At 45.2% G+C, this 11,910-nt stretch overlaps 1 protein-coding gene across 2 annotated transcripts in view; it reads right to left on the bottom strand.

Moving 5' to 3' along the window:
- Nek10 (NIMA related kinase 10) overlaps positions 1-11,910 on the bottom strand; it is a 228,364-nt gene that overhangs the window by 196,368 nt on the left and 20,086 nt on the right. For both annotated transcript variants that reach the window (XM_031361786.1, XM_031361785.1), the window contains one exon: positions 4,018-4,102. In XM_031361786.1, the coding sequence (XP_031217646.1) occupies positions 4,018-4,102 (85 nt within the window). The remainder of the gene's footprint in view (positions 1-4,017; positions 4,103-11,910) is intronic.

The raw sequence follows: 11,910 nt of genomic DNA, 5'->3' as shown, positions 1-11,910 counted from the left end.
GAAACTCCCAAGGCTAAAAATATCAACTCGTGGACAAAGAGCAGCAGCAGCGAGTGGTAGTTGGTGAGGTCAGGAGCTCGGACACTGTGAGCAACAGTGGTAACGGGGGACAGAACATTTTGCAGAAGCTAGGATTTAGAAACAGGATGAAGCAAACAGCACTCAGGTGGTAGATAAGAGAGAGGGCTCTTCAGAGCAGCAAAGCCACAGGTAAATGCGGTGCTGCCCCTGCTACCATGTGGTCAAAGGACATCAGAAAGGACCTCCCACCACTACCTTTTACCGTCATTTCTAAGGCAAACTGCAGCTTGGAGCCCTTTAGGGTCTACTCTTACCTCTGACAAGCAGTGTTTTAGAAATTCCTATAATTAGCTTTGGTGGACATTTAGCCTGTGGAGGACTCCATCTGTGCTTAAAATCTGACTTAAATACTCTAATACAAAAATACTCTAAATAACTATATCTTTAAAAATTATTTCCTGAGCTAGACAGATGGGTCAATAGTTGAGAGCACAGATTGTTCTTCCACAGAACCAAGGTTCAATTCCCAGGGCCCACATAACAGCTCACAACTGTCTACAACTCCAAGAGCTGATACCCTCACACAGACATATATGCAGGCAAAACAATAATACACATAAAATAAAATAAATGGGTTCTCTGTCCTTTTCCACCTTTTCTGCAGTTGGAAGTTCCATTAAGCATTTCCCTAAGCCTCTGCATGCTAGAGGGTAAATCTATAAGCCACCTTGGTCAAGGAAAAAGGCCTGTCTACACACGTGGCTGGCTAGTGAACTGGCTTCCAGAGTAAAATGTGTATATTAAGTTGTAAGTTAAGTGGTACATGGACTTGATAGGAAGAAGTAGACTGGGGAGATAAGCTGAAGTGAAGTCATGGGCTGTGCAAAATTATGTTATCAGATGGAGGCAATTGCTGCCAAGCCCAATGACCTGAGTTCCATTCCAGAGACCCAAACTGTAGATAGAGCAAAACACTTCCCATATGCTGTCCTCTGACCTCCACGTGAGTTTTGTTACCTGCCTAAACATACACATACACACATACAAACACACACACAAACACAAAGAGAGAGAGAGAGAGAGAGAGAGAGAGAGAGAGAGAGAGAAGAAGAAGAAGAAGAAGAAGAAGAAGAAGAAGAAGAAGAAGAAGAAGAAGAAGAAAATAAGAAGAGACATAAAGAAATAGAAACTAAAATTTAAAAACACTGAAAAGAAAAGGTACAGTCCTAAATGTAAGAAAGTCTGGACTACAGGACAAAGAAAGAAATGCTTTCAGATCTGCACATATTTTATAGCTCAGGCCCAGTGTTCCAGAACTTAAGGCAGGAAGGTTCTGAATTAGAGGTCAGTCTAGACTACATAGTGAAAATTCTGATTTAGGAAAAAAAGCAAGAAAAAAAATGAATAAAATCAAAAAAAGAGAGTGAAGATAATTTTATGATGAGGAGAACATGAAGAAGAGGAAGAAGAGGCACCATGAGAAAAAAAATTAGTAGAAGTAAAGAGAATCTGGCCAGAAGATGAACGTTACTCCTGAAAGAAGGAAGAGACCAGCATAATAGTCCAAACATTTCAAATAACTAAGTGGAGAAATGGAGCAGGCTCTCAGCAGCGTGGCTTATGGTTCCTCTATAAATCCCATGATGTGGTTTTGGAAGGCCATGAGCAGGAAGAATGGCCACAAGAAGTAGAGACGGTCCAGGCCCACGAACTGACTTGCGGAAGGGTAGAGGGAAGAGCAGTGATAGCGAAGGCTTGCTGACATTCACTGGAGCACATTGTAGTAATCCCTAGCATGGCCTTGTGATTTTGGCCAAGAATTCTTGGCAACTCAAAGTGTTATACAACTGGCAGAGAACACAGTCTTCTGTTCAAGAGGCATACCAGGAGCAGAGGCTTGGGGAGAATCCCCTTCTATGGAAAGGCTGTCAACCAGGGACACTGGGCCAGTGTGTATCAAAAGATCATAAACAAAGTAGGCTGTGCATTCTTTGCTTTAAAGAGGAGTGTAATCTACCTTCTGCCAATCAACCAAAGGCAGCATAGACACAGGCAATACTTTAAAAGCAGATCAATAGGCACTAATTTTCTCAGCAAACAAGGTATTCTGAGGCAAAACTGTTGCTAATGTTTTGTGAGTCTGAGAACTGGCTGTTCTTCCTTGAATGCTCTTTAATATTCTGTATTTGGTCTTTTTATCCATATGGAGACTTATCAGGCCTCCCTTGGGGCTGGGATTCATGGAGTAGGAGCGGTCAGTACACCCAGGCCTGGCAGGAAAAGCCAAACGCATGCTTCTCCTTCTATATGCAGCTCACATTACTTGGCAGAAGTAGCTGTAAAAAGCATGGTTCACCCAGCTCTACATAGCAGCTCGAAACTGTGGGCAGCCAGGACAGAATGCCATTTGGTGGATGCTCTAACAATACATGGAAAGGTTTGCAGTCAGCTGTAAACAGCACAAGGCCAGCTTAGAATATATGTGAGGAAGGTGGTCAGCCTCTGAACAGAAGGTACACTGTGACCAAGAGCCCCAGAACACTCCAGTCAAGGGGAAACACATTTTGTTTTGGTGCTAAGTTTGGGAAAGATGATGGCTGGGGAAATGAATAGGAACATTCTGGCTGAAATTTAAAAAAAAAAAAAAAAAATCTACCAATAAAACTGAAGCCTGGGTGGTGTGGCTTCCCAGTAGTTTATAAGGACTCAGCATAAAACAAGAACCTTTGTGAGAAACAACAACGACAACTGTATTTACAAATAAGTCATTCTTGAGATATTAGCAGGGTTGAACAGAGGCAGCCATGAGGTGGCTCACTCATGCCAGCCCAGCCAGCAGCCTCATTTCTGAGGACCTGGCACTCTGCCTACCCACAGACCTACTGATCGGAAACACCTCTAGGTGCTTCAGAAACACAGTAAACTTGGCAGATAGCAGTACTCTGCAGTTCCCTCCCTCCCTCTAAGCCAGGCCAGAAAGAATAGGGTTCTAGCTCAGATTCCTTGGGTAGGTCATTCTTTAAATGTTCACTGCTAAAGCGCTAAGCCTCTGCTCTTCAAGGCGAACTATGGCCCAGCAAGTCTTGATATCTCCTGGGATTGTTAGAAATGCAGAAGCGGACTGGGAAGATGACTCAGTGGTTGGGAGCACTTGTTGCTCTTACAGAGGGTGGGGGTTTGATTGCCAGCACCCACAGGTAGGTCTCTCATGAACGCCTGCAGCTTCGATACCAAGCACCCAACACTCGATCTTAGCTTCCATAGGCATAGGGAGACATGTAATGCACACTCAAAACAGACATATAAACATGCACATAAATAAAAGGACATCTTTAAAAAGAAATGTAGAATCAGGGCCCTGTTTCTACCTGAGGAAGAATCTGTATCCATTGAATTCCCATGGATTCCTGTGTAAATGCAAGAGGCTATAAACTAGAGGCCACATTTCCAGCTAGTGATAAAAAGGGAAGATTCTAGCTACAGGCCTCCCCCGACACCAACAGAGGGAGGCCCTATGCTCTCCTGGGCTCAGAGTTACCAACTGGAAGCTGAGAAGGGATGGAATCTTGGTGGCTAACAGGTTACAGCTTCTAAGGGCTGCCTCTGGAGTCACACTGAGAGCTCTCTTCTTGTCACTGCTCACTTTACCCTAGTGAGCCTTGTGGCTTTAATCATGCTTCTGTGTGTGGCCTTCTGTGTACCTCTTTGAACTTGAAATGGCTTCAAAGGTTTGGTAGCAGTGAACACATAGACCAGAACTCAGTCATTGAACCTTGTAGAATAAGTATAAACAGCCAGAGGTGTATGGGTCTACAAACTGCTTCTTCACAACCTTTTCCAACAGCAGGTAAGCTGTATGTCACATTTGTAAGGTCCTAGCTAGTAACAGAAACATTAACATGGTTCACTCTGAAAAAAAAAAGGCCCACTGTATTTTTAATTTCATTATTTTACTTTTGTCACAAATGAAGAACAGTTTTACTTTTTCCAACCAACCTGGTAACATGGATCCCGCATTAGCAGCCTCAGACAAATTAACACTCTCAGAAAATGAATGGATGGAGCGCGATTAACCCACTCTCTGAAAGAAAAGAGAAGGCGTATTGGTGTTTAGACAGTTCACAGCACACAGCTATGAAGGAAAGTGAAGTCTGTGAAGGAGTTGATGTGATGATCCATCTCAGCTTCCTCTGTAAAGGACTGTGGCTTGGTGACCCTTGACCCACACCAATACAGAACACCCAGAAACCATTCTCACCACTGCGGTCCAAGGATGTTCCAAACTGACCTGATCAGAGACTCATACTGACCTAGTTCATGCTGTCCCTAACTCAAAAGAAAGAGCTAAGGCTTCCAATAGTTAGGACTGGCATAATAAATATCAATGTCGTAACCACTTAGTGCCCACTTGAAGAAGTTACTCGTACGTACAAAGAGGATGAAAACAAAACAAAAAGCACTGTGAGATAGAATTTCATTCTGTAGCCTAGGTTGATGTGATCTCAAGATTTCAGAACTCTGGAGGCTGAGGAGAGGAAGGGTCTTAAGTTCAAGACCAGTCTCCTGAAATAACAACAAGAATCTTCCATTGTCTTGTCTTTACAGCATTTCTGAGCCTAGAGCTGGGAAGGACCAGAAATTTAAGGCCCTCCTTTGGCCAGCCTGAGCTACATTAAGACCTTCTCAGAACAACCAAGGCAGCTGCTGCTGCTGCAGGAACAACTGGAGCAGCTGGAGCAGAAGCAGTAGCAGCGGCCCACTGCCGTTCTGGTTAACACAGAAGGAAGACACCAGAAGCTCTCCTGAACGATCTCTTCCCGCGGAACAGTCTCTGTTCTTCCAGTCCTGCTGGGTCTCAGAGAGCACATGCTTCATCACTCTACATCTTGAGTGTAGCTACAGCTGGTAGTAGATATGGCTAAAATGTTAAAGGAATCTTCCTTGCTTCCCAAACACCCTAACAGCACCTACCACCGATCAAAATAAAAGTCTCACAATCAATCCATCATCTTGCCCACAAGGCTTTGTGGGATCTGTCTTCCACGTGCCTCTAAGCCCACCTCCTGCCACAATCCCTTCCAGCCTATGTGACAAGTTGTCTATGAGTCAGGGCCTAAGGTGCTTCCCAAAGGCAGCCTTCTGTAGCTCTCCAGCACCAGGGCTCCCATAACCTGTACTGTTCTAACCACAGAACATGTTTAGTGCAGAAATGAGCACACAGCCCAGTAACCTCCTGAGGTGAGAAGGGCAGCTAACCACTGCCCTGCTTTGGATCTTGCTATTGAAAGTGCAGCCAGTCATTGTCTGTAGAAGGCAAGTCCAGCCCGGTGACACATGCCCAGTACTGCTCTGCAAGCTAGTCCAAAGTTAACCATTCATGGTGCCGGTATTAACAAAAAGGCCTGAAACACAAAGGTTCTGCAATTCCTTCCTTAGTCAAGGGAAATGGGGAAACAACAGGAAGTATTTCAGATTCCAAATTCACCTGGGCATGCATAAGGCATTGCCACAATACTGCAAATACCCCTGCCATACTAGACTCTGACCTGAGCTGAAAACCCAGGCCAGCTGTTCTCTGCTCTGTCCTAGATCTATTCTGGGGCTCTAGAGGTAAGATTCAGGTCTGTCTTCTCTGTAGCACTGAGGAGTTCAACTCTTCCCCCAAACCTGCACATCTGAATGAGTCAGGGTGACATCTGTGGTGACTGCACCAGGCCTTCCTCACTCCCTGGCAACATCACCCTCTTCTTCTTCCATCTGCTCAGACGGAGGTTGGCAGGGCATTAGACCTGTGGTCTTATTCCAGGAATGTCTGTGTGTTCCCTGCAGTCCACATTCCCAGTGCACAGACGCAGAACTCGCTGGGAATTATGCTTGCTGCCACCAATAAGGCTATTGGCAGCTGCCCACAACCACTGCCAACAACAGCATCCCCTCTCCAGAGCAGGCACTTTATTAGTGACCTCTGTGCCACGAGGCACAGACCAGTTTCTTTGGAAAAATAAAAATAGGGCTCAACCAACCCCTGGGCTGCCTGCTAGGCAGGACTCTAAGTACAGGCCTGCTGTCCAGGTACTGAAGAAGTGGAAACCAGAAGATTACAAAATTGGAGGACAGAGCAAGCTCAAGGTGGCCTGGGCAACTTGGTGAGACTGCCCCAAAATAAGAAGTAAAGGGGAGCCTGGAAAAGAGTGAACAAAAGTATGAAAATGACAGAATAAAGCCAATTACCTCGAATGTTAAAGATTAATTTTAAAAGCAGTGTTTTTAAAGTAGGTGTAGGCTGTAGGTCAGCCTAAAGCATTTGCTGAGTGCTCACGGACTCTCCATACTTCATTCTCCCCATTGGTGAAAATATGGAAAAATTCTGCAAAAATATGATCATTCTAATGCTCTAATTTTGAAGAAGGTACAGGGCAAAGGCCCCCAGCTCAAAGACCCTTTCCACTGCCCAGGGAAGAATGGTGGCTAGCAACAGCTGCAAAAACCATGGGCAACCTGATGCCAGTGAATGCCAACAGCATTTCAGTATCCAAGAGGAACAGGATCTGTGCTACAAATGTGGGCACAGTATTCTTCCTCAGCATTCTTCCTGACAGCCACGGTCAGTCTTCACAGGAGAGTCTGTGACCTTTCCTGTAGGGTTTTTTTTTCTATATTAAAATACATATTTAAACGTCTTTTTTGTTCTTCACACAGGGGAAAAAGAGAGAGAGAGAAAGAGAGGACAGGGAGAGGGAGAAAAGGGAGAAGGGGAGAGAGAGAGAGAGAAAGACAGGGAGAAAGAGAGAGAGAGAGAGAGAGAGAGAGAGAGAGAACTGAAATTCCAATGTGGACTTTATTTTGACTCTTCATGGAGTCTAACCAAATGAAGGGATCCAGAATAGTCTAAGTTGAAGTTCCCGGCAAGTCACGTTTGGTTTGTTTTGTTTTGCTTTGCAATTTTGGGATAGAAGCCCAAGGCTATTAATATTTCTCATAGTTATTACTCTGCTATTGTAAATAGGATTCCTGATGGCTGAGTCCTTGGGTTCTGCCCCCACGAGAATGACCTCAGAAGGAGGCCTTCCTTGGCTTCTAGCCTGGAACCCTGAGGACGACAGATAGGCCACCAGGGATGCAGCCCTAGCTCTGTGGGGGATTGCATGCACCTCTGCTCGCCAAGAGTCAGGGGAACTAGAAAACACAGGACTCGGTGTTGCCAAAGACCTACATAGAGAACAGCCACCGATGGAAAGCTGCATCAGTTTGACTGTCTCAGCCACTGCAGGCCCCCTCTGCTTAGGCTCCCAGGGAACATGGAGAAAGCACTCTCTCAGATGTGTTTGCTATGGGAACAAGAGATGGGTCCTTGGAGGCGGCCCTGAAAAGTCAGGTGGCTGCAATGACAGTGCTTCCCTGGAGGTTGTCTCCACATGACAGCCACACGGGAGTGAATTCATAAGCGGGCAAGTATTTCAGCTCTCCTCTGACTGAATGCACGCCACTGCTTTCGCAGGACTATTAATACACTCAGTCCGTTCAGCTCCCATCACCCTCATCCAGGATGGCACTTTCTGCTACCAATGTCAAAAGGAAAATGTCACGGCACACATAACATCTGAACAGAGGGAAGGGAGGTGGGGTTTCTGCTTCTTTCACGGAGGAAGATGACAGTGTGAGACTTGAGTGCTCCAAACGACAGGCAGCCACTAGGTAAAAACCCATGGACGTGTGTATATGTGGAGAGGCTGCTGCTCAGACCTGCCTGTAGCATGCTGCAGGGCAGAGTGAACGCCTTTCTCATGCTGGGCCACTGCTTTCCTTAACACTCACCTGGATAAACGAAAAAGTAAACTTCATACCTACTTTGATAAAACTTAAGAGAAACAAGAGTACATGTGGGGATGCCACTGTCTGGAATGCCCACCAACCCTCTCTCAGGTCTCTGTGCTCCATGCTCATTCTCGCTGTTACCCATGCAGTCTAGCACACAAACTCTACCCAGAAAGAAAACCACGTGGGGTCAGTGGCTTTCACTCAGGCCAAGAAGTACAAAAGACTCATCTCCTTTCTTCTAATTGATGGACTGTGCACAGTCTTCCAGATATTCAGTACCATGCCCCATCAGTCTGGTTCTGAATGAGCTTGAAGTATAGTAGAGGCAAACCCTGGGCCCCCTTTGGAGGACATGGCCCAGAAGTCCCAGTTGTAGAGACCCATGACTATCAAGTGGTGATGGGAAAGAACAACCAAGACCAGGTTCATTAGGGCAGGGTGCTATTTTGAGATGGCCAGGGAAGGCTCTCTGGTAAGATTAGCATCATATGAGCTGAGGACAGGAGCTCAGAACAGCAGAAAAGCCTGTAGCTCAGGCCTGGGGCTTGATGCAGAAAATAGCAGAGTGAGAAAACAGAAGCTGTGGGCAGACAGACAGCAGCAGGCAGAGCTTGAGGACTTGCAGGATAGGAATGGGGCCTTTGGAAGTTTTTACTAGGAACATTCTAGAAGACTTTAAGCAAAGAACTCACATGAGCTGACTGAGATTTTGAAAGAATCCTTCCAGAAACCACACAGCAGGGAACCCACATAGCCTACTATAACTTCACAGGCCAGAAATGCTGGCAGCCTGGGTTAGCTCCATAGACAGTGATGACAAAAGCTGAAATTTCCTTGTGGTTTGAGAGAAAAGTTAAAAGTCTTGTTTCAGGAATGATATCTTTAAATAACAAAGCAGGGAGAATCCTCCAATTGACATGTGAAACAGGGATGGAGTCACAGCAGAGAGCCACTTCAGGAGCCAGGCCAGCATGGGACATGAGAAGTAGAGACAGGTAAAGCCAGGCCTATAAACATAGCACTTGGGAAGCTGAGGCAGGACCAGGAGTTCAAGGCTGGCCTGAGCAGCAAAGTGAGGCCCCAGGAAAGGGAGAAGAGAAGAAAAAGAGGGTAAAGGAGAGGAAAGAGGGGGAGAAGAACAAGAGAGGGGAAGGGAAGAGAGATGAACTTTTAGCTCTGAAGTGTGACTCCTGAGATGGAACCGTTACTCAACACCTGGCTCTCAATAGCTTATTTAAAGACTGTAAACACATCTGTCATGCACAGATATGACGATCCCAGCCAGGTTATGGCTGCTTTGAGTGGTGATCTGTTGGCCAAGGACAAGAAGTTCTTCCCTGGGAAGGCAGAGTAATTCAGCTTCCTGCCTGTCAGGCTTCTCTGTGATGAGAAGCCACAGCACACAGCAGAGAGAGCATGTTTAGCAAAGAGAAACTTTGCCCTGGTGCCACATAAAATTTATTATTTTCCCTCATACAGAACTGCTTTGACCAGGATGGGTTATTGAGTTTAACTCCACCATTAAAGGTATACTCAAGAAACAAAAGAAAGAAATCAGGGAATATGTGAGACATAGGACAGGAGCACCACCCAGACTGCCTGGACGCTCTTTGAGTATCAGTGCTCTCATCCACCCACTGGGTGGGCCTTCTTAAGAGTCCAATCCATCTCCATAATTGTTATGACTTTTATGCATGTGTATTTGCATATGTGAGTGTGTATGTGTGCACATACATTCAAGTGTATGCATGTATGCCTACATGCAAGTATGCACATATGTCCGTGCAGGTGTACAGGCATACATACATCATGCATGTGTGCCTGTGTTTGTGACTGTATGTGTGAGACTGTGTGTGTGCCTGTGTGCATGTATATGTTATTGCACACATATTTAAAGTATAAGAGAAACTTAATCATCTTATGAAAACAAACAATGTATGAGTGCTTTGTATAGTGGTGTACACCTTGAGAGACTAAGATAGAAGGATCATGAATTTAAGACCAGCTTGGGTTACATAGAAAGACCTATTTCAGCAAACCAATGCTGGGGATGAGGTTCACTGGTAAAACACTTACCTAGCCTGTATAAAGCCTTTGGGTTCAATTCCCAGTAGTGAAAAACAAGAGCTTTATATTTGTCCCAAGATGGTGACATTGAAAGCCAAATTAGATGGTTAGAGTTGTGGATAAATAATTAGGTTTTGGCATCTAGGAGGTTAGTGTATACCAAGGAAAAAGAGGACCCCTGGGTCATGAGAATGAGGAGGATGGGGCAGGTAATATGAGGGATTAGAACAAGTTGGGTCCATAGAGAAGTAGGGTACCATGCATCAAGTAAACCAGCAGGATGGAGGAAGCACAGAAGTAAGAGAGGAATGGGAACTTCCTCTGACCCTCGAGCACAGGGATGAAGTGGGTAGCATTAACAGATAACACTGCTATGCAGGTGTGTGAATTAGCAATGGGATGCATGCTCAGCACATGTGGTTCAAGCACCAGAACCACAGAGCCAATGAAAAAGGCCAAGAAGGATTAAAAGATCTTAAGAACAACTGGGCATTAAAAAGTCTTTAAGAGCAGAAAGCCATTAGCCTGAGACCCTGTCTTAGTCAGGGTTTCTATTCCTGCACAACATCATGACCGAAAAACAAGTTGGGGAGGAAAGGGTTTATTCAGCTTACTTCCACATGGCTGTTGATCACCAGAGGAAGTCAGGACTGGTACTCAAGCAGGTCAGGAAGCAGGAGCTGATGCAGAGGCCATGGAGAGATGTTTCTTACTGGCTTGCTTCTCCTGGCTTGCTCAGCCTGCTCTCTTATAGAGCCCAAGACCTCCAGCCCAGGGATGGCACCACCCACAAGGGGCCCTACCCCCTTGATCACTAATTGAGAAAATGTCCCACAGCTGGACCTCATGGAGGCACTTCCCCAACTGAAGCTCCCTTCTGTGATAACTCCAGCCTGTGTTAAGTTGACACACAAAACCAGCCAGTACAGACCCTCAGGCAAAGTTCTGCACCGGTTACAGATGGCACTCATGTTTTCCCAGAGGAAAACTATGGGCCTGTTTACAGGGTGCTAAGGTAAGATGACAGCATAACTATGTCTACCAACTCCATGTGTTTCAAGAGCTTAAAACCATAAAAATGATCCTAACTCCATCCTAACATCTGGTCCTGGGACTCAGTGATGAGCCGACGTGCCCAAGCAGAGGACCAAGGCATCAAAACAGAAAGTAACCTTTGCATCACAAGCTGTGCTCTAGCGTCAATTTAGACATCACAGGTCCCATTGCTAAACAAACACAGCATTAGTCCTCTTGGCTAGGGACATCCAGCACACTCCCCGAACATATGTTACAGTTATTATTATTGTTGTTGTTGTTGTTGTTGTTATTATTATTACTATCATTTTAGTTTTATAAACTTTATGGTTTAGCCGAGCGGGTGGTGGCGCATGCCTTTAATCCCAGCACTTGGGAGGCAGAGGCAGGCAGATTTATGAGTTTGAGGCCAGCCTGGTCTGCAGAGTGAGTTCTAGAACAGCTAGGGCTATACAGAGAAACCCTGTCTTGGAAAATTAAAAAACCTTTATGGTTTAAAAAGTCAATTTCTAATAAGAGAGGTAGAGTTATTCTTTGCCAGGGACAAGTCCCTCATAAGGTCAAACACTCCCAAGGGTCAGCCCTAAACACATGTACAAAAGAGCAGCATTTATGGGCCCAGTACGGAATAGTGCATACACATGTGGGTGTTCACATGAATGTGTGTGTGCATACTCATGTGTGTGTGTATATGTGTGTGTATTTGTGTGTATAACAATAATAATCATAGAAGAGGAGGTTATGAGCTAAAAAGGAAGTGTAGACGACTTCATAGGAAGAGGATACAGGAAGAGTTGGGAGAGGAAGAGGGGATAGAAATTATGTAAATACAGTACTTACATATAAAAATCTCAAAATTTAAAAGTTTAAATTAAAAAAAAAAAGATGGTCATGGGTTGGCCAGATATCATCTAGAGCACAAAGATCCCTCTGGTGTGTAGCTTAACCATATCACCGTAAGGACATACT

Source organism: Mastomys coucha, unplaced genomic scaffold, assembly GCF_008632895.1.
Source record: "Mastomys coucha isolate ucsf_1 unplaced genomic scaffold, UCSF_Mcou_1 pScaffold9, whole genome shotgun sequence".
NCBI classification, from domain to species: domain Eukaryota; kingdom Metazoa; phylum Chordata; class Mammalia; order Rodentia; family Muridae; genus Mastomys; species Mastomys coucha.
This window is presented reverse-complemented; position numbering and strand designations above follow the sequence as displayed.